Raw genomic sequence first — 21,413 nt, 5'->3', positions numbered from 1 at the left:
CGCGTGGAAGACGCGTGGCCCAAGTTCGCCCGTATCCGCAACGTCCCATCAGCCCCGCGCGCTTCCGCAGCCCGACGCTCCCTGCGACCAGACCTTGCCAGCCCGCAGCTAAGCCACCGTTTCTTCCCACTCCCTTGTACTCTTTTTCTTTGTCCTGTCGCTCTTTCTTGTCGTAACCTTTTGTACAGTAATTGTTGTCGTAACGTGCTGTATAGTAATCGCCTTGATGTTTCCCTTTTCCTGTTAATAGTTGTTTGTGCTCCGATTCTGTGTTTATTCGCGTCGCGCCTGGGTATTACTGCTATTTTGTGGGCCTTGTTTGTAACTTTTCCTATTGTCCTTTGTCCAAGTAAAGGTGCTTGCTTGTTAAGGAACTTGTCTACGCCTCATGCCTCTGGTCAACGGCTACTCAGGCGTGGCCCCTATCGCCGGTCAGCAGTCGAACCTCATCTTTTGCACGCAGGGTGGAGAAGTTTGTCGCTCCTCCCCCTCCAAACTTACGGAGAGTGCAGTGGTGGGCAGGTTGGCCCAAATAATTATAATTTCGGCGCCAACCGACCATCGAGCCGCCCACAATATCGTGACAATGTTCACTTGCTTAATCGAGTCGCTGTGTAAATACGCCTATTCTAGTAATTTATTGTATTCCAACATCGCTGACAATGCCAATGTGACGTTGACTGCACTGCTTCGTGGCATGTTTGGAAGCTCCAAGTGATATGTCCACTAGTCAGCTCCAATTGGACCTTCCGATCGGAAGTAAAGAAACCAACTGGACTCGTGAATCCAATTTGGTAGCCCAGATGATAGTCCATTTGATTCCAATTGGATCCAAATGGAATGCCCAATTGGACCTAATGTTTTTTTTTTTTTTTGCCTCGAAAGCCTCTGATCCTCCTAGAAACTGGGAGGCTCTTTATATAATATCTTTAATCCCAACTGAGCACATTTTTGATTCGCTCATCCCAACAGGCGTCGAACAGACCTGGATGTCCGGGTATCCGGATAAACAGGAGCAGTCATTCTGTGGACACCCACCTCCGAAACAATTTCGAAATGCAGTCAGAAAAGCACTGCGTCAGCAGTATGTTTTTTACTTTTGTCACTTCAAATTTGCATTTAATATTTGCCACTAATTTGACACACTGCATTCCTGACTGGTCACTTCAATGTGCAGTATTAGTATATATGCTTTGTCGCCAAAGTGAGCGAAAAGCTTGGGCATGATGGCGTAGTGTCTTGTTGACTATTTATGGCTTGGCAGGTCCATACTTGAACATTTTCAGTCAATGAGTAAGTGCCATGCACTCATTCTAGAGTCCATGAACCCAAATCACCAGCCATAGTATCATTCCTATAATCACTAGAGTGTGTCTTCTGAATGCTGCAGCCAAGAGCACAGAAGCAATGAGTCTGAAACAAAGTGTGTGGTGTAAAAAGAAACATGTTTTGTTATTAAATGCTTCATTGTACAAAGCAGATTATCATGGTCAAGAGTTGAATAAAGTACACATTTATGACAAATTCACTGCCAACATATGCCACACTAAAAGGTTACCGATAAAGTGATGGTAACCATGTTTTTAGAGAAAAATGTCACACTACCAAAAGCCAGCTTAGTCCTTTTGTTAACTGAAGTCTAAGGGTGATCTAATTCGATTAGCGATTACCTTGTAGATACTGTAAACAATGGACAGCAAACTGATCAAAACTCATCAATCTATAATTTGTCAAGTCCTTCCCTTCTTATGGATTAAAATACTAAGTTGTTATGGACTCCTCAGAAACTTTCTAAACTTAACCAGCTACACATACCTGTGGTTACAGACGCCCCTGTGAAAGTTGAAGCAGACTGACTTGTAAGTAAGACAATGCTCTTCATAAGTGCAATGCTTAAAACATGGCAGTGCTAGCTCTTGCACACAAGGCATGTGTGAATGCACACAGTCATACACACAAAAATGCTTGGAGCCACAAACATTATGGCTGCTGTAAGGGAACAGATCAAACTTGAAACTATGAAAACAGATCAGAACAAAATGTCTGCAAATTTGTAAATACAATATGACAGCAAAAACAAATGCTCAAGAACACATTGCAATGAACAATGTACTGTGAAATAAGTTAACACGCAATGAAAATTGATTTAAATGTCCCATTACAAAAGGAAACTAACTTTTAGAATGTTACACTTTAACAATAGTAACAATTAGTTACAATAAAGGTACTAAGACACCTCCAGACTGAAAAACTAGCCAGGCATTTCTGTTGCTTCATAATGACTAGAACAGGTTAAATCAATATTCACTGCCCTCTTACTAGTACAGCAAAGCTTTAGCAAAGAAACATGAGCTATGTCAATACTATTACCGAAATAATTACCTTCCAGTGTGATTGTGAGGGCCTCAGCAAACATTACTAGCTCATAAGCAGCTGTCTTTCCCTTCCTCAAAATCAACAGAGTCTAAACCTTGCCCTCGCCTCAAACTGTAGGGGGACACCACCCCCTACTCATAGGGAGACCGAGGTGTCCACTGACCCAGTTACACTTGCTAATCAGGAATTTCACACACACTAGACACTGCTGAAACCTAGGGAATGTGGCCAGAAGTGCTTTCACACTAAAAATTTGTTCCCACTAGGCTTATGTGCACTTAAGATACTGGCATCAATACTGACTAGAATGTCAACAGCCACACTCCTGATAAATTTGATGAAAAAAAGAAAATCACGGCACAAAAATGTTAAAAAATGTAAAATCTTAAATGCTAGCTCCTACCCCAGCTAGTCAAGCATTATGAAAGTTCCTAGTGCTATAAATCAATATACAAAGAAACAGGAAAACTGCAGAACTTTGTGGGTAAGTTGGTCAAATGCAGCCCCTTTTATCTCACATAGTGTCTTCATTGCATCTCAAGCTTTCAAACTCTAAGCAAATTGTTCCAAAGACACATTTCATTGTGGCAAGCTTAAAACTAGTCATACCTGTGCAATGGTCTTTTGAAACAGCACAACAAAAAGCTAGGATGTTGAAGAAAGTTGAGACGACTAATGTTAAAAGGTCAGACTAAGGAAGTGTACAAAAGGTGCTTCACAGAGGCCAAGCTGTGAACAAAAAAAGGCACATAAAATTATAAAATTCTTGAAAATTGATTTTGCACCAGATATACAAGAACATTACATCTTAAAAATGGCCTTCAGATCTTTCGTTGGATGTAAGCAGCATCACTGTGAAAAGATGACACATACGAAATGTTAGGCAGTGAGTTATGCACTCCATAGCATGACTACTTCTTCCTTCACTAGCCAGTGCATCGTGAATTTGCGACACCCCGTTTCCTCACCAGTTACCCATCTCTACATGAAGCTTGGATACAAAGTTTGATGTCAGCATGTTCTCTGAAGCCAGTGCTTCTGGGTCAAAATGTTTGGCGTCTCTATGAGCAAGCCGTTCGAAGAAACAGGGCATGTAAATATGGGGCTTCCAGCCAGCGTGCAACAATTCCTCATCTCTCATTTTCTGGCATATGTTGGGGGGAAAATAGAAAGACATTTGCTGAGTAAATTGCTCACTCTCTCAGGGCCTTAGAGTTGGTTCGAGGCCTTCGATTTGGTCCTTTACACAACAAGAATTAGTTGCACAAATTTGTCAAATGCTAATTGTTGCTAATTGGCGACATTATTTCTCCAATCTTAGCACCGCTAACAAAATCTTGATATTGGCTTTTGAATGTGGATACATTAGCTAGCATATCTATCTGGCTAGTTACTGAAAAGTTTGCATTCCGCATAATTAGAGCCAATTTTTGGTCCCTCTGAAGTTCAAAATAATGAGCGACTGTACACTACACATAGTTAACTTGGTCAGATGTTTAGGGGAATCCCCCAAGGTGGAGTAGATTTGTAATAAGGGAGAAATTACTCATTGACATCCACCCGAGCGCAGCCATACGGCTACAAAGGAAAGCTACACAGCTTTCTCAGAAACTTCGTAGTTAAAGAAAATTCGGCCTGGTCCAGGGTTCGAACCCGGGACCACCGCTACACCGGAGCAGTCGCTCTACCAACTGAGCTAACCGGGACGGCAAGCTTATGGTAGGGCGAGAGCGAATTGATCAATAACTCGAAGTGGGAACAGTGTTGGTCAAATGTTTAGGGGAATCCCCCAAGGTGGAGTAGATTTGTAATAAGGGAGTAATTACTCATTGGCATCCACCCAAGCGCAGCCATACGGCTACAAAGGAAAGCTACACAGCTTTCTCAGAAACTTTCTCAGGACCAGGACGAATTTTTCTTTAACTACGAAGTTTCTGAGAAAGCTGTATAGCTTTCCTTTGTAGCCGTATGGCTGCGCTTGGGTGGATGCCAATGAGTAATTACTCCCTTATTACATAGTTAACTTCTTTGGTTTCATGCAAACAAAGCAATACACTTTCACTGAACCTTGGTTTGTCACAGTTCACCACGGCGACGGCTCTTGGCATCATGTTGGTGGCTCTGCGGAGGAGTCAGCACTTCACGGTTACCCTCTTTCGGGTTATTTGGCTCTCTACCCGGCGAGGAGTGATGTCTGTTGATGATGTTGTAGGCTATCTCCCGCTCTCGCTCGCGGTACTTGGGATCGAGGGTGTACCACATTGCAAGCGCACACCGCCGTCCTTTTTCAATGGGGAGGACACCGTGGAGATTTTCTGCGCCTGCCGAGAATGCCACGGCACGGCCGCACTTGGGTCTCACCGAGGCCTGCAGACAGCATGATTACAGTGGATTACCGCCAAGGTGTCCATATTAAGGAGTATCAAGGAGACACGACTATATGCCATAGTGAGGTTAACGAAAAATTTGGCTACCTATAATCCATATTAAAGGTGCACTGAAGAGGATTCTGAACTTGTCTTTTTGCCGCGGGAACTCGATCTACACGTTCCTAGCATTCTTAGAAACTGCAACTTATTGCCCTGTATGGCCGATTTCCCTAATGAAATCGAATTGACGTCCGGCTCCCGCCCTTTTTTTTTAATTCTGCCTCGTACGATGGGCGGAGTCGGCCAACGCGTGAAGTTCCTTTCAGCCAGCTCCGTGGAGGCTTTGCTTTCACTTTATTTTGTTTTTTAGGTTTCCGTGAATAAATAGTTTCATTCGCAGATAATATAGACGCAAAATAAGCCCGCAGAAATAAAAATACGCGCGGACTATTTGCTACTACGGACTACTACGTATTACTCCGCCGATGGCAGAGCGGCAAGCCGCCACGGGACTGGGTGAAAGGCGCTCCACGCGTTGGTCGACTCTGCCCACCGTACGAGGCAGAATTCAAAAAGAAAGGCCGGAGCCGGACGTTAATTCGTTTTAATTGGGGAAATCGGCCACACAGGGCAATAAGTCACTGTTTCTAAGAATGCTAGGAACGTGTAGATCGAGTTCCTGCGGCAAAAAGACATGTTCAGAATCCTCTTCAGTGCACCTTTAATGGGTGCATGTTTCTATAGTGCCGAAAACATGAACTGCACGGCTTTATTGGTGAATACGAAGTAATTTTTGGTCTGTGCACAGTCGATAATATTAACCCTGACAACTGGGTCACTCGACATGAAAAAGTGTGTGCTCTCTGAGTAACAGAAAACATACTATCTTTTGCCAATGCACGGCCTCCGTGGGACAGGCACTAGTGGCAGGTGAAATGGCTTTACCACTTTCTAAGGCATATTTTTAAAGAGCACTTGATCAGCAATACAAGTGATTTCAAAGGGGCTATTTGTATTGCCCATCCTCTTGGCCCGACTGGTGACGCTACCTTGATGTCGCTACAGAAACCTTGACGGGCTTTTTGAGGCATTTAATGCAATGACAAATTTGGGGGGAGGGGGGGGAGCAGCCTGCCCCTCAGCGAGAAATTTTCTGTAGAAAAACCATGAAAAACAACATTTTTGTTTGATGGAGAAAGCCTCAGAAATGCAGTGCAAAAACAGGACTGCCCCGTCACCCCCTCCAAAAGTTACCGACAAATCCGCCCATAATTTCAGGACATTTGTTCTGCTTAAGTTAGCTTACCCAATGCATGGGCAGAATTACATAATTTATTTATTGGAGTTTTTGATCCCCGGGCTAATATGAGCCACATTAAAAAAAAAGCACCCACCTGTATGCTGGTTTTATGCCTTGCAAACACAAATTCTCCACCAACAAAGTCATCGTTCAGGTACAACACAGCACTGAAACATGAAAGCAAAAGAAGCAGCTGAAACACTGTAATTTATGAAGTTGTGATCAGGCAAGTTTTGAGACAGCCCCCAACATGTGATGCTATGATGGGAGTAATTTACTATTTCAACCATAAAGCAATTTAAAGTTAGATAGGGCAGCCCAACTTTAAATTGCTTACAAGCAAGAGTTCTGGTTGGCTATATAGGCATGACAGCATGACTGTGACAAAGTAGCTGTCTCAGGGAATACACAACAAATGCTTAATCTCACAGAAAAAGGCTGGCAGGTGAGGCACACAAAATTATGTTCGTAGAGAACAAATTATACACGAAAGCTTAGGGCTATGTGCACAACAGTGGAAGAGGAAAAAAAAAAAAGGAAATCCTTCGGGGCACTTGCAATTTCTATATGTAAATCAATTACTCACATTACTACCACAATCTGCAGTATAAAATGATCTCACATATCAATGACACATGACAACACAAGTAAATAAAAATGCATGTGCAGTCCATCATTAAAGACTTAATGAAGCATCCAAGCAGCACTTGTCTAGTAGAGCATTGAAAAAAATTCCGTACAAAGATGATGTGAGAGACAACAGGCAGTATGTAAAGCATTCTATGATTACATCTACCCTCAACAAAAAGATATTTCGGCAAGATTTTTGCCACTGAAGAAATTGCTTAAGCATCTTCGAAATACGTAGCACGAAAAACAAGACACAGGCAAGGTGAAGACAGGACACGAGCGCTTTCTCATGACTGAATTTTTTATTAGGAAAGATATCAGAATATATACCATAGATATGGAAGCGGAGAAGAAAGAAGGAAAAACAAAATATCAACTCAAAAAAAAAGAAGAAATTGCTGAAGAAATTGAAGACAAGCTTAAGAAATTGCTTAAGCCATCCCCACTTTTGAGAAAAGCACGCAAGTGCACATCAGCAGAGCCTTGTACATACCTGAAGTCTCTCCAGATGTATGCTGGGAGCTGTTTGAGGCACTCTCCAGTCTTCTGAAGGATACAGTTGTCCGCATGAACCGAGTGGCTCATGTCACTGCTTGGCCTGTTGGAAAAATCTATTGAAAAAAATGAAGTTTTAGCGATGTCGTGTGAGCAAAGCATGCAAAATGCAGCACTCATACCATGTGGCACTCTTGGCACCTACAGAAGCCCCAATGGTGATGAGGAATGTAGCTTAAGGGGAGACGCGGGTCTTCGAATGAACATTTGTGTCATTAAAGATATCGTAATGAAATTAGGTATGCACATGTGTTTCTTCTTCCCGTGTTCAAAAATATAAAAAGTTTCGGTATATCTCAATTACTTCCCATATTACAGGAAAATAACTGAAGCCTGACTAGTTAAATTGTTACGGGCCGTTAAGAAACTTTCTTACAACATTTTTTTTGTTTCAACTGAAATGGGGCTGTAGTCAAAGACCTGCCATCTGGAGCTACGCTAATTATATTGTTGTTGAAGTACATCACCATATAAAAATATTAAATTTCATTCAAACATTATAATTATGAAGTATACCTAGGTGACGTTATGGTTCCAAAATTTGAAATGTTTGACTCAGCCAGACAAAAACAGCGTAGCTCCACAGTTTAGTTTTTTCCGAACTCAACAGTATAAGATTTATTGAAACTGCACCATAAAAACATAATATGAACTTCTGTAATGCTAGTTACGTAGGAAAAAAACATGAGGCTGAGAAAATTGCATTTGAAGTGCGCGCACCAGCCAATCAAAGGACGTTGTAGAGGCCTCAAAAAACAATGGTATGCGGACATTCAAAAAACATTTCAAAGTAGTCAGTAATACCAGGTACTAGTAAGGAAGGGGCCTAGCTTTCAAACAAAACCAAGCTTTCAAACAAAACCAAGCTTTCAAACCAAACCAGTTGGCTGACAGCTGCTGAACACAGCAGCTGTCTCTGCGTCTTTCTTCGTGGTTCGTCCCGTGGTTGCGCAACCTACACCTTCACAACATCATGTACCAACTAGGCCCAACCCAAGTTTTATTGCTGAACACAGCTTTCAACGTCACAGAAGCTGCAGAGGGAAAAAGCTTTCTTCTTTACAGAGTGCGATATGGTAAACAGAAAAGCACATATAAACTGGATACCTTGACTCATTACAGCATAAAACCACAAAACAAAAAATACCACCACTTAAATATCTGTGTACCTTTCTGCTGGTTCCCTCACTTAAAATACAGGAAAGGAAAGTTGTGGATGGGGCAGTTGAGGCTTTGTTCTTATTTCTGCCCATATTAATGCGACAAAATACACTGGCCACAATAAGCGCTGTATATTTTTAACCCATCTATTGTCCAAACAGCAGGTTTCCAAGCTGTTGAGATGTAAAAAAAATACACTGAAAAAGCCTGATCACCAGAAAAAGTATCCTTAATTCGAGTTCTTTGTATCAATGAGGATCATATTGATGGGGTTCAGCCATACATTATCCAATCCAAAGCAGAAACACTGAATTAAGATTGTTAATTCAACTTTATTAAGTATGATGAATGCAAAAAAGAAAGAAAAAGAGACAGTACAGCCTATAGTTCAGGCCAAATATTGTGAGCACTAGTGCTGTATATAAAAAATGCATGGAAACATCTGCGCTTCAGCAACTATGAAACTGCTTCAGAATTGAAAGGTGAAGCAAAACAATAAAACTAGCACAACAGTACACATTCTTGGCACACGCCTCTATCTTTATCCAGCACAATTCGTTCCAAAAAACAACTCTCCAAACCTGCCTCCCTTACTGAAACAAGCTGCAGAGGGAGGCAGCAGTAGCGCAACGATAGAATACAGGTATACCTACCAGTCACAGCTGCCCTGCAGACCAGGTGAGTATAAGAGAAGTACAGGTGTGAAGCGAGGTTGAAGTGAGACTCGACATAGCTTCGTACGCGATCACTGGCTTCATAGAAAAGCTGTGCCAGACGCCTGTCCAGGGTGCCGTTTCGAGTCAGCTGCACCAAGGAATCAGAAGCCATAAGTTAAACGACGCCCAAGTGAAGTGGGGTTTTGCTTAAACATAGTCACACTGAGTGGTTGAACCAGTGACATGGGAAGTCTTGCAGTGCATATGTCACACTTGGCATTGCCATGTAAAGGGGTGAAAGCAAAACAACAATGACAGTATTTTGCGCTGTTCCATGAAATCTGGGTTTCCTTTTACCTCATAACTGTCATTATAACACCATATCATGCTGTCCCTTCTTGCAGATGTGCAAGTATTTGCACAAATTGCCAGGGCCCGCACAAATAAGTGCATTCCAGAACACGCTCAAAGATCTTTGGCTTTTCTGGACTAAACTTGAATCTATCGCAGCTACTGGGTGAATACTGGCTGGCTGTGTCTTTGGCACAATATTTGAGAAGCGTTAAATGCGCTATCTGCCTGTGCTTAATGACTTCGAGACATTTTATAGAGTGAATTTTAGCCAGCTAGCTGGACGCCTTTTCCATTTCTAACTTCACCATTGTTGCTGATCCTAAGGCATTGTATTTACTAACAAATGTATGTACCCTCTCCTGCTTGGACCAATTCGGTCTGCAGTATTCTGTAAATAAATAAATAAGTAAATAAATAAAATAAATAAATTTCACTTAATACATTGGGCATGACCTTAGCCTTGGTTTGTTGAACAGACCTAAAGCTAGAAGAGTGAACAAAACTGACCGAATGGTAAAATCAGTATGTATAAGCGCCATTTTAGCTGCTTGCTTCTTTGACTATCCATACATATCTTCTTTTGATTGAAATCAGCTACAGAAACTAATGATCTGTATCCTCATGTAACCCCAATCATATGTATAAATACAGTAGGATCCCATTAATACGAATCTCGCATGACCGCAAAAAAAAAAAGTATCATATCACCCAGGAACTCTCAGCCTCGCCCTTTGCAGATTAGGACCTGCACAAACACTGCTTGACTTGACTTAGAAGCGAAACCTCTGGGCTGTTTATTTTTGGCAAAGGCTGTATGTGTCGATGTTGGTTAATATGGTACATTCTCGAGAGTGCCGGCTTTCATATGTCCAAAGCCCACCTGAAATACATTCGCATCAGCCAGCAGGTGAACGTGGGAATTTTTGGCTTCAACACAATACACAATAACACCAACAATGAACATTGTGATTCTGAGAGAAATTCCTGACCGGCGATCAATTGGCATATGCATTCTGTGGGAGAATACACCTCCATGCTGAGAACACAGGGCATTAAAATGTACCACACTTTTAAACAGCGCGATAATGATAATACTGACAATGTTGACTTCAGAGTGGGTGATTTTATGGGACAGAGGTTGGAACCACACCTGACTGTTACCCCTAAAGAAGGCTAAAAGTCCGAGTTTTACAGCTACGAGTTTACAGGGAACTTTCTCAAATAATTGTTCTAGCTAACAGCCACCACAATTTTCATCTACTGTTCAAAGATGTTCAGGTAAGCCATCTTTGAACAGTAGATGAAAATTGTGGTGGCCGCCATCGCAGCTTGCTGCGGTGCTTCAGGATGCCGACATCATGGACAAACACCACATGAACGTTCCGATGCAGAGTGGGACTGCGCGGTGGTCCAGGGACCCAAGGGGGGTCTAAACACACTTGCCATAATAAAGTTTTTCTCTCTCTCTCTCAGGTAAGCCAAGAAGTGGAGATCCTGAAAATGTGCCCAGCATGGTCGTGTGACAGAGACCCATGAGAACCTTGCAGTGGCCTTAGAAGAGGGCAAAAAGTATGGACGTCTTTTCATCTACCACCAAAGCACCATGGCTAGCACTAATGACACCATGAACTAGAAAGCCACACCAACAGCCTATGCTGTGACAATACAAGGGCAAGTGTACTAGCATTACCACAGATTATAAAACTCACGAGTGCAATCCGGCCAGCAGTGATTCCTTCGAATGTCTCAAATTTGCTGTGGGGAGACTGCTTGCCATCGTATCCATCCCCAGTGAGAGCAGCAACCTGAGGAAAGTGACATGAGTACACGACTCATGACTATGAAAATGAATGCTGTCAGTATATGTATGCGAGACTGTAAATGGCAGGGAATAGATACAGTGATGTTAGGTTATATTAAGTTGGATTAAGTTGTGTAATGCCCACCCTTAACGCCATCCATGGCTCTCAAGCTGCTAACTTGAACATGAAATAAAGGTCTACAAAATACCAATCAAGCTTTAATTCTGTCCAGAAGTTTAGTATTATAGTACACCAGCAGCTTAAAATATCATGAGTATGTAGCTATTATCTATTTCTCTTCAGAGTTACTGAAGCTGTATGATATAGTTAGCTGTAGATGGCACAATATACTAAAAGCAAACACAAAAGTGCTTGCACTGAATTGGATAGATGTCCAGAATAAATTTCACGCTAAGATTCATACGTGAAAATGACCGCAGGGTGGTCTACAACTGGGAAAGAAGCATGGGTTAGGAGGGCTGGACGCAATTACTGTGTGTAGGTCACTTGACAAGGCAAGAAAATTTTTAACAGGACAATGAGAACTCAAAACATGACAGTATAACTCATGAGTTTTGCTGTTCAACGCAACTTGGGTTTAATATCAGCCACACACAATGTAATGTGCATGTTCACCATTTGCTTGAAGGCAGATTTGCAGCACTTGCCAAAGAAAGTCAGTAACAAAAGCCTGCATCTAAGATTTGTCTGGCCTTCTCAATAGCTAAACTGCAGGAACTGGGAAATGATTTGATTCCTCACCAGCCATTCTAGCCAGACCTGGACCCATATGACTTAATTTTTAATTTCTGTAGACTCGAAAATCTGGTTTGATGGCAAGGAAGTTATTTTTTTCGAGTGATAACATCACTGCCACACTTCATATAGGTTCTGGCATACTTAAAAAACAAACTGGTCCTACAAGACGACAAAAAAAACAGTGCACTTTCCTGACGACTACAGTGCTGAGAAGACAATCCTTTTAAAATAAAATAAATGAATAATTTTTTATTATTTTTTTCTACTGAATTTGTAAAGTTGCCCTCAAACTAGAAAGAGCCAAGCTTACACTGATCAGTGAGAGCAGTGATGAACACTCGTCCTCAGTCAGGAAGCCTTCAGCCACAAAGCGAGTTCCGTTGAGGGCCGCTTCATCTTGAACAACTCTGATGGCGCTCTTGTTGAAAGACAAGCCTTCTTTCTCACTCTCACTCACTTTGGGAGATGAAACCGTCTGCATTAAAAAAAATGCGATACTTAGGTTGCTTCACACAAACACAAACATATATGCTTCGTAAAATAAAACCTTCCAAGCTGGCAACCCACAGTTCCATAGATCAACTTAGGCTGTGTTATATTTAGATAGCAATTACCAGGATCCCCTGAAAAGCTCAGTTTACTTGGTAACGGGTGTTAACTGACTCTGAAATGCTCATCAGCTCACTCTAGTATGCACTATTTCAACGGCTCATAACCCTTCGTTGATCCTATTCTGTCAGGCCCACATTTGTGGGATCATCGCAAAGTTGGAAAGCACTGCCTGGTTAACCCCGCCAAGCACCACCACAAGAAAACATTGAGCACGAAAATAAGAATCTGAAAGACATGAAATTTTGCATAACTATACGATGGTTTTAGTGCCCAAATGTGGCACATATTTCCTTTCCTTTGATATCCGAAATAGAATGGAGTCCCATCTCTTTTCCGGAGCCATGCTTCCCCCTTATAAGTTGATGTATTAGAATTCATGGCTGTGCGCTGAGTTCCAGAAAAAGCGATAACTACAAGTGTGTAAGCATAGGCAAAATGATGCCTCATTGTCATAGTAAATAGCACAGAATAAAAGGATGAAACGGATGGAAGAACAAAGTACTGACTTAAAAACAAACCTTTATCTGAAACAAGAAAACATTTGTCTGCGTAATGCACCCTTAATCAACCGTCTTATTATCAAAACCAGAATAATGGGAAGAACCAAGTGATAAAGAAAGGTGGAGAAGTGAATCCGAATACTATGCAATCCCAACTAGTGAGGTGCAGAAACCTTTAAAATAACTGAAAAAATTTAGCTAAAGTTGAAAAATAAAGGACTTTGCAACAACATATCATTTATTTGCTGAGCAGATGTTTTCAATGTCCACCTGTTTCAAAATAAGGATTCAGTTGTAAGTCAGTGCCATGCTAGTGCTTCTGTCTGTCTGTAACAGTCTTCTGCACTGTGTTTACTGTAACAATTATTAATTAACTACAGCATGCAGAGCAATGAAAGAAATGCTGAAAAAACACTCACACTTCAATTTCAATAACATAACTTCACTTGAATATTGTCTAAAAAGCACAGGTGAAAGCGGGGTCACAAAATTGACGTAACAAAACATACTTCAGGAAAAACAAACGAGGGCTGGCTCTGTGCTCTGCACAGAGGAAAGACTCAGAACACTACAGTCATTATGGTATATGACCAACATAGCATAAAGGCTACTTACTGCATGCTAGTACCTAGAACACTAGCAACAATGTGTCTCCCCAGGACACTATCAAGTAAGAGAAAGAAAAAGTGAAAAAAAAAAAAGCAAACGACACCTTTAATGAAAAGTGTCTTAGGGCCCCCCTTAATATGTTGCTTAGCTTAAAATTCGACGCATAGCCTTTGTTGTCAACCTAGTGGCTACATGCCAACAGTGCCACACTAGCCAGCAATAGCCAATGGCAAACCATGGCTAACCAATACCACAGATGTGCAAAACTAGATGTCAGCTCAATGCATGGAAGTAGGTATATGAGCACCTATTTGTTACCTCCCGTGCTTTCTTTCGACATCCACACTCCTTTTGGTGAAACTAAAAGCTTTTCTGATCTGTAGAATTTCTGTTCTTAATGGTCACTGATGATTGAAGTTTCCTCATTCTTCACTTTCAGAGAAAAACTGCTTTTTTTATCAAATGAGATAAATGTAAGTGTTTAATAAAAACAAATGTGATGTGCTCAAAATAAATGCGAATATGCAATGCAAGCATCCCTGCGACATACTGCTAAAGACGACTGCTGAAAACAACTAGCAACGCGAACACCACACTGTTTGCACTTTGTTATATAACCGTGAATAGATAACAAACAAGCATACACAAAAAGGCACTGATAGGTGTGTTGCCAATGCGAAGTGAGAGCACATGTTGACAGGTTGCAATGGAATGCCACAGATCTGTAAACATCAACTACAACATGTGATGTTTCATCATGAGAACGACTCATTGAAGCCCTTCACCACACGCAACAATCCTTATCACATTCCATATTTAAAAAATACTTGCACGAGACATCACACAAAATATCATCAGCGATGCCTGTAAATGTTTTGCAAGTGCCTGCATACATTAGGTCAGCGGCTGTAGCGTCCACTGAGTCCAAGGCCAAAAATGCCCGTACACTCTGCATTGTCAATGCGAGAACCCTATGTACTACTCTTCTATAACACCGTTCATAGGTCACGCTTAGCTTTGGGAGACGAAGCACTAGAAACAGGCACTTTGTCATCCCACTCATCAGCTGAGATTATAAGTGCAGATCTATAAAATGGGCTTAAGAGTGTTTGCAGAACACTGCCACTGCTTGAGATCACAGTCAGCAATAATCAATCACTTTGCAAACAAAAGTTCTTTCGAGTGGGCTCATTCCCTTATCTCACTAACATCACTACCATGAACGGACGACACTGATTCTGAAATAACAGGGAGACAAACTTGAAATTCCAGGTGTTCACTGGGCAAACTTTTGCTGGCTTCGCAAACAAACAAATATCTCAGTGAATGAACAATCAGGCATTGCAAGTGCTCTACAGTGATTGGACTGAAAACAAGGTGACAAACTGCCCACTTTAATTGAAAGAAGTACGAGTTTTGCACTTGAAGTTTCTGTTTCAGTTTCTCCAAGGAGATTATGAAATAGATAGTTCACATATAAAATCTTTTTCTACAATATACGCTAGACTGCAGAGGCACTCCTAACAATAACTCCTTATTCCAACCTCAACAACTACATAAGTACTTTTCTTTAAGGTTTGATTAATGGTTCATGGGGTTTAACGTCCCAAAGCTACTCTGACTATGAGGGATGCCATGGTGGAGGGCTCCGGATAATTTTGACCACCCGGGGTTCTAGCATCTCGCCTCCATCAAAATACGACCAGCGCGGTTGGGATCGAACCTGCATCTTTCAGGTCAGCAGCTGAGGGGACATAACCACAGAAGCACCGCGGCAGCTCAGGCTTCCCAATGATACAGTTTTACCGAATTCTCTGAACCTTTTTTCCTTTAATGTGACCTCCCCATGTTTTTTTCACATAGATGTGTTTTTGTTGCACCAGGTGCTTTGTGTAGAATTTTGTTTGCTTATTACACTTTATATTTTTTTGTCTGCCAAATGTAAGCAGCCATGTACTCCTGCCTGCTAAAATTCCAGATGGGATTGCAATATATTTAAAAATAAATAAAATAAATAAATTCGGTGCATCCAGCTGATATTGATCACAGCGCATGTGACAGCCCAGTAAGAAGACAATGTCAGAACTGACAAAGAGACTTCAAGGGAAGCAAAACATACTCAAATACAGCTAAAACTTCAAAACACAACAGAAAAATTTTTCAAGTGACAACTTCAAAAATCTACCTACCATGTTCAGCTGCATTTCAAGGGCCGCTATTGTTTCCCGCTCACTCTCTAGACGTCTGACATATTCCTCCACCTCCTGAAAATAACAAGAAACCAGCAAATGGCAAATCACAAGAAAACAAGGTTTATTATCCTTTCCCATACTAAACTCAATTTTTTTGTGAAAACAGTGCAATAAAGATGTTTGCATTATGGTGGGCCTCCGATTTTATGGCAAGAGTGAAAAATTGGTTTATGTGCTATTGTGTGTGTGTATGTAAATATATTGTATTTAAATATATACAGTAAATATATATTGTGTGCGTGTATGTGTGTACACACAATATATATATATATATATATATATATATATATATATATAAACACACACACACTGTACACTGCTAATATATACACTATTAATCTCGAATTAATCAACACTCATAACGAGCACCTTTTTTCCCTTCACTTGTATGATATATTATATATATATATATATATATTGGTATAGATGAGCGTAGCTAGGTGTTTGGTCCATTAAAAATGCTAAGGCCAGCCAATATCAGAGAAAAAAGTAAGATACCGGCAATTTTTGCACAATGATGAAGGGAGAGATAAAACTTTCTATCTTAGATTATATGCATTCTTCTAGAGATCTTTTGACTATATGCATGTTCATAACTGTTGATCATAATGTAGTAGATCTTAATAACAACAATCTCAATGAATCGCGAAAAATATTCGTACCATATCCAAAGCAAACAAAATACATACACAGCAGCATGATAAATGCCTTCATGCAGATCCGTTAACAGCTAGCAGAATTTATTTACGGCTGCGTGCCACCCCTCACTGCTCGCGGTGCGTAGTCTACGACTGACGATCGTGGCTTCGGTGTTGTGCGGGCAGCGCTTCGTGCTCGAGGGCATGTTCGCAGCTCGCACATTCCTTTCATGCGCGGTGATACGGGAGTGTTCGAAATGCCCAAAATTCTGCACATTGTACAAAGTTACTCTGGCTAGTGAATTTCACGAATTCGTGTCAACCGTGTTCGTATCATCGAAATTCTAGTGCACTTAACAGATTCTAGCCCATGTATACATTCCTAAGACATCACAACTGCAGTTTCAAGGAACACGTCCCTTACCACTGTTACTGCACAAGGGAAGAACTATTTACTGACTTTCAAGTAATGCCCATGACAACATTGACTGGCTCCATACAGCTTTTACGATAGAGATTGCAGTGTTCATCTCACAATCTTCTGGGTCCTGACAGTTCAACACAGTGAATAAAGTTTCTGCAACTCATTTCTTCCAAGAGTGACCACTGCAGCATTCTGTACACTGCAATAAATTTAAGACAGCCTGCCAAAACATATTGTTTCTTGTAAAAGAACCACACAGTGATAGTTGCACGTACTGCCATCATGCACGTGCAACCTGAAACAAGTGGATAAACGCAGTTCATTTTCGTTTTGTTCCTACTGGTAAACATGGCGCCCACATTGAAAGTACTAGAACATATTGTTGCATCAATAGTTAAAGGCCACAGACACTGGTGTTTTTCAGTTTTGACCAATTTCAAAAGTTTTTACCAGCAGAAGTGAAGCAGTGTTTTTCAGTTGGAGGTGAAAGGTCAGGAGCTCAGTTACATGAACTAGATTTAGCAAAAAGCTGTGGTTGGTCACTGGAGTATTCAGAATACCTAAAGCAGAAACACTTCCTTTGTCATACTATGATCTCATGGGTCATGTACAGGTGGCTGCAAAATTAACAAAATTAATAGCTTCCCATGAGCGTGTTGTCAAGTAGCTGGTCATTACGGCGTAGGAGAAGATGCACAGCTTGAAGCAAGTTTCAGCACTAGCTCAAACTTGCAACATCTTTGATGGTTGTCTCGCAACTTTTTCTTTCTTACATTGGGCTTGTGCCAATGCAGTGCAAACACATCTGCCTCTTCTCTTATACAAGGAGAGTGGCTAGTGGTTTATTTTTAGTGATGCACTGAAAGCCACAAACCTAGGAAAGAAGGCAAGTGCTAAAAGAAAAAAAATCAAAACAGGAAACGAGTTGACAGGAGTTAAATCGTTATCTCTAAGCCTTTATCTGGAAGGTTTCGCTTCAGTGCGTGTGCATTTATCTCAGCTGTGCTTTCAAGCACAGTGTGCTGCTATTATTGTTTTCCCTAAGTGCACTTGCACCTATTCATTTTTGCTCATTCCCAATGGGCACTGAAACTACCTTGGACGTCCTGTGGACGATTAGGACATCCATGGGACATCCATGGGACATCCAAGAGAATTCCAGTGCCCACTGGGTTGTTACCCTCTTCATTTTTTTGTCTGCCTTACATCACAGTGCAACTACATGGGGCTGCTCGGCCTACTAAAGGTGAATAGCTGTATTACTTAAACATGTAAAATGAATGCAAATTAAATTTTTTCACTTGTGCCCACAGAAGCAACAGACTGCTGTAATAATTATATTCGCCTTTCATGTTTAGAAGGTGTTTCTTATCTGCAGACTATTAGATAATAAGGAATAAATTGGGGTGTGCGAATATTTGAAATTTTCTAATATAATTCGAATATTATATTTTTAGTATTCGTATTCTATTCGAAATCCAAGTATTCGTGTTGTTTCGAATATTCGACACGACGCGAATATTCGTATCTAGCCGAATATTCTATTGCGAGCACCGGCGTTCATTTCGGTCCGCAAGTCCGATCGAGAGAGACATAACAACATGGCGGCGCCCAGAGCAATCCATAACGTTGGGCCATGCAGTAGCTGACTGCACTGGTGAGCTTCTTTGTGGCTATACCTGCGAAGCTTGCCAGGTATAGTGAGAGCTGTGCACGAAATGCGTCGCCATATGAGCCAGTGCAGTGCCAATTAAGAGGGCATTTTCTGTGGATGGAGAAGTTGTTTCAGCTAGAAGGGAACTACTTCTGCCTGACCATGTAGAGCAGCCTGTTTTCCTTCACGACAACCTTTTACGTTCATCTCAGCAACGTGCTTTTGAGCTTATCGCAAGCTAGCCTTGATCAATGCTGTGTACTAGCCATCTTCTCTGATATTTCCACTCGTATAAGAACAATGTTCGAGACTTTGACACTTTTTGTGCAGCCACTCAAACCTTTTGTGCTCATTTCATCACTGATAGTTGAACTGTGATGTTCTTGGGAGCTCAAATAAATGTTTTGTTGTGGTTAAATGCGTCTGTCCTTGATTATTCGATATTCGATTCGATATTCGGAACCAAGTATTCGTATTCGATTCGTATTCGAAAAATTTGATATTCGCACACCCCTAGAATAAATGTTTGTGAGACTCATATGTTACATTTTAGATAAGTAAAATCAAATTTTGCTGCCTTACGTTTCTCGCCTTGAACCAGGAGTCCTGAGTGCTGGGGAGATGAGCGTAGAATGCCTGGTTGTACCACATGTCCGCATCATCGGGCATCAGCAGCAAGTAAGACTGCGTTGCCTCACAGGCCTTCTGTAGCTCACCCACTGCAGAGTCCAAAAGCATTAAATTACTAATTACGGCTAATGTTATTAACCAACTCAACATTGCCACATTACCGCAGGAAAAATCTTCAGAATCCTAGCTATAGCTGGCTTTGAAGTGGAGGTAGTGTGATGAAGAATCAGCATTTAAGAACGCTGAAAGGTTTTGCATATACTGTGTAAATATTTATAACCTCCACTGAATACACTTCGCCTGTCAGCTAATGAAATTCCACCCCCTGCATTAAATTAGAAATCACATTCAAAGAAACTAACTTCAACAAAGAAAAACAGCAGAAGCTAACCATTTGGCACAGAATAAAAATCACCATAGTTTCTAACCATATCAACTGCCGTTTAGAGCATAATTATTGCAAAGAGAAGCCAGCTAGAGCTTAGCAATTAATCAGAAGTGAACACAAAAACCCATACTTTGCTAAAAACAAAGCCCAGTCCCAGAAGCCCAGTCCCAGTTTAATGCATTTCAAGTGGCCCCACGAAGTGCAGCATGCTTCTGGAACATAAAGAGATGCAATTAAAATCCAGCTAAAAACAATTTATGAAGCTACAAATAAAAGCTTGATGGGATTCTTATAGATTAAAAAAATTTCATATGAAAAGATTCCCTCATGTAAGTCAAATGTACATAAGCCTTACATAAATATACTGGAAGATATTTATCGCAACTGCACAGCTGTCATAGTCCTCCATAAAGTCAGCAATAAAATTCCAGTAAGGAAGGGTGTCAGATAGGGAGACGCGATCTCGCCAATGCTATTCACTGCCTCTTTACGAGAGGTAAGATAGCGATTCCGAAGATAATGGACAGGATTACAAGAGGAGGCAAACGTGGTAGGGGGCAGTACGTAGTTAGGTGGGCGGATGTGATAGGGAGGTTTACAGGGATAGGGTGGTCGTGGCTGGCACAGAACAGGGTTAGTTGGACAGATATGGAAAAGGCCTTTGTCCTACAGTGGGCTTAGTCAGGCTGATGATTATGATGATGATGATGAATTTGGAATGTTGCTACTCTTAATGTTCTGCTGACTGTAAGAAATCAAGTGTGAATTTGAAGATTGTTTCAGTGTCTCCCCCACATAATCATTTTTTCAATTATATTTTTCTACTGACTGCACATTTTACCATAAGCATGCACAGGACTCTCCATAAGATGGACCAAAGTTCACGGTAGCACCCTTTTATGTCTTCTTGGTAGCAGGGAACAATATAGGACAAAATTTATACCCCCTTCCCCATGTCTACTGGGGGGGGGGGGGGGGGGGGGGGGGGGTAACTGTCCTCCTTGCACCCCTGCGCACACCTATGCACTTTAGTTTGAGAGGAAACATGTCTTGAAGCAAGCGGACTGCTGCTGCAAGTATGCATGCAAGACTTACAGTGATAGTACGAGAACTGAAGGTAGTGGTAAAGCCCAGCGAAGAAGTTTGGCCGATGCTTTCCATTCAGATACGAAAGCTGAACAGGGCATTGTTCTTTGCACTTGAGTGTTGACAGATGATGACCTGTCAAGCAAAAACATACATGAACACAAAAATAAGAAGCTTTGTTTGGCGATGAGGTCTGACATGCATCAAGCAAAGGAAGGTATGGATTAGGAGGCCTTGATATGAGCCAACCCACGTCGTACAACAAATGTGGCTCTGTCGTCAACCTGCTTTCACAATGTAGTACCGTATTTTCCGGTATATAAGACGCGGCTTTTTTTCAAAAATCTTGCTGGTGCGTCCTATACAAGGGTGCGTCTTATATGCGAATTTTTCGTTTTTTTTCCGAGTTCAGAGATTACTCGGGTTCATGCTCAAGCTTTTTTCTCCGAGAAAATATCACTACCAGTAACGCGGTTGTAACACAGTTAATGCTTCAATACCGGAACCGCCGTGCGCAACTTTCTTTAGGTGAACTTTATCATGAAACGGCAGAAACGACGTCTTCGGGAGCACAAACGTGAGGCCGTTTTGGAGGCCCCAAGCTAAAGTAATGAGAAATGCCAAAAGATGGCGACAATCGCGGTTCTCGCCATTGTCA

General features: G+C 41.4%; 1 protein-coding gene across 1 annotated transcript in view; it reads right to left on the bottom strand.

Moving 5' to 3' along the window:
• Window positions 1-1,426: 1,426 nt before the first annotated feature.
• The window catches only part of LOC149365415 (prolyl 3-hydroxylase 1-like), a 27,101-nt gene continuing 7,114 nt past the window's right edge, over window positions 1,427-21,413 (bottom strand). The window contains exons 4-13 of the mRNA XM_089542407.1: window positions 20,765-20,890; window positions 19,234-19,370; window positions 15,873-15,947; window positions 12,273-12,437; window positions 11,111-11,206; window positions 9,045-9,195; window positions 7,169-7,286; window positions 6,140-6,212; window positions 4,444-4,743; window positions 1,427-3,228 (exon numbers count right to left, since the gene is read on the bottom strand). Coding sequence (XP_089398533.1) covers window positions 4,453-4,743; window positions 6,140-6,212; window positions 7,169-7,286; window positions 9,045-9,195; window positions 11,111-11,206; window positions 12,273-12,437; window positions 15,873-15,947; window positions 19,234-19,370; window positions 20,765-20,890 — 1,232 coding nt within the window. The 3' untranslated portion in view covers window positions 1,427-3,228; window positions 4,444-4,452. The remainder of the gene's footprint in view (window positions 3,229-4,443; window positions 4,744-6,139; window positions 6,213-7,168; window positions 7,287-9,044; window positions 9,196-11,110; window positions 11,207-12,272; window positions 12,438-15,872; window positions 15,948-19,233; window positions 19,371-20,764; window positions 20,891-21,413) is intronic.

Source organism: Amblyomma mixtum, chromosome 1, assembly GCF_055824585.1.
Source record: "Amblyomma mixtum isolate Tamu chromosome 1, ASM5582458v1, whole genome shotgun sequence".
Lineage (NCBI taxonomy): Eukaryota > Metazoa > Arthropoda > Arachnida > Ixodida > Ixodidae > Amblyomma > Amblyomma mixtum.
Note: the sequence above shows the minus strand (reverse complement) of the source record. Positions and strands in the feature narration are given on the sequence as shown.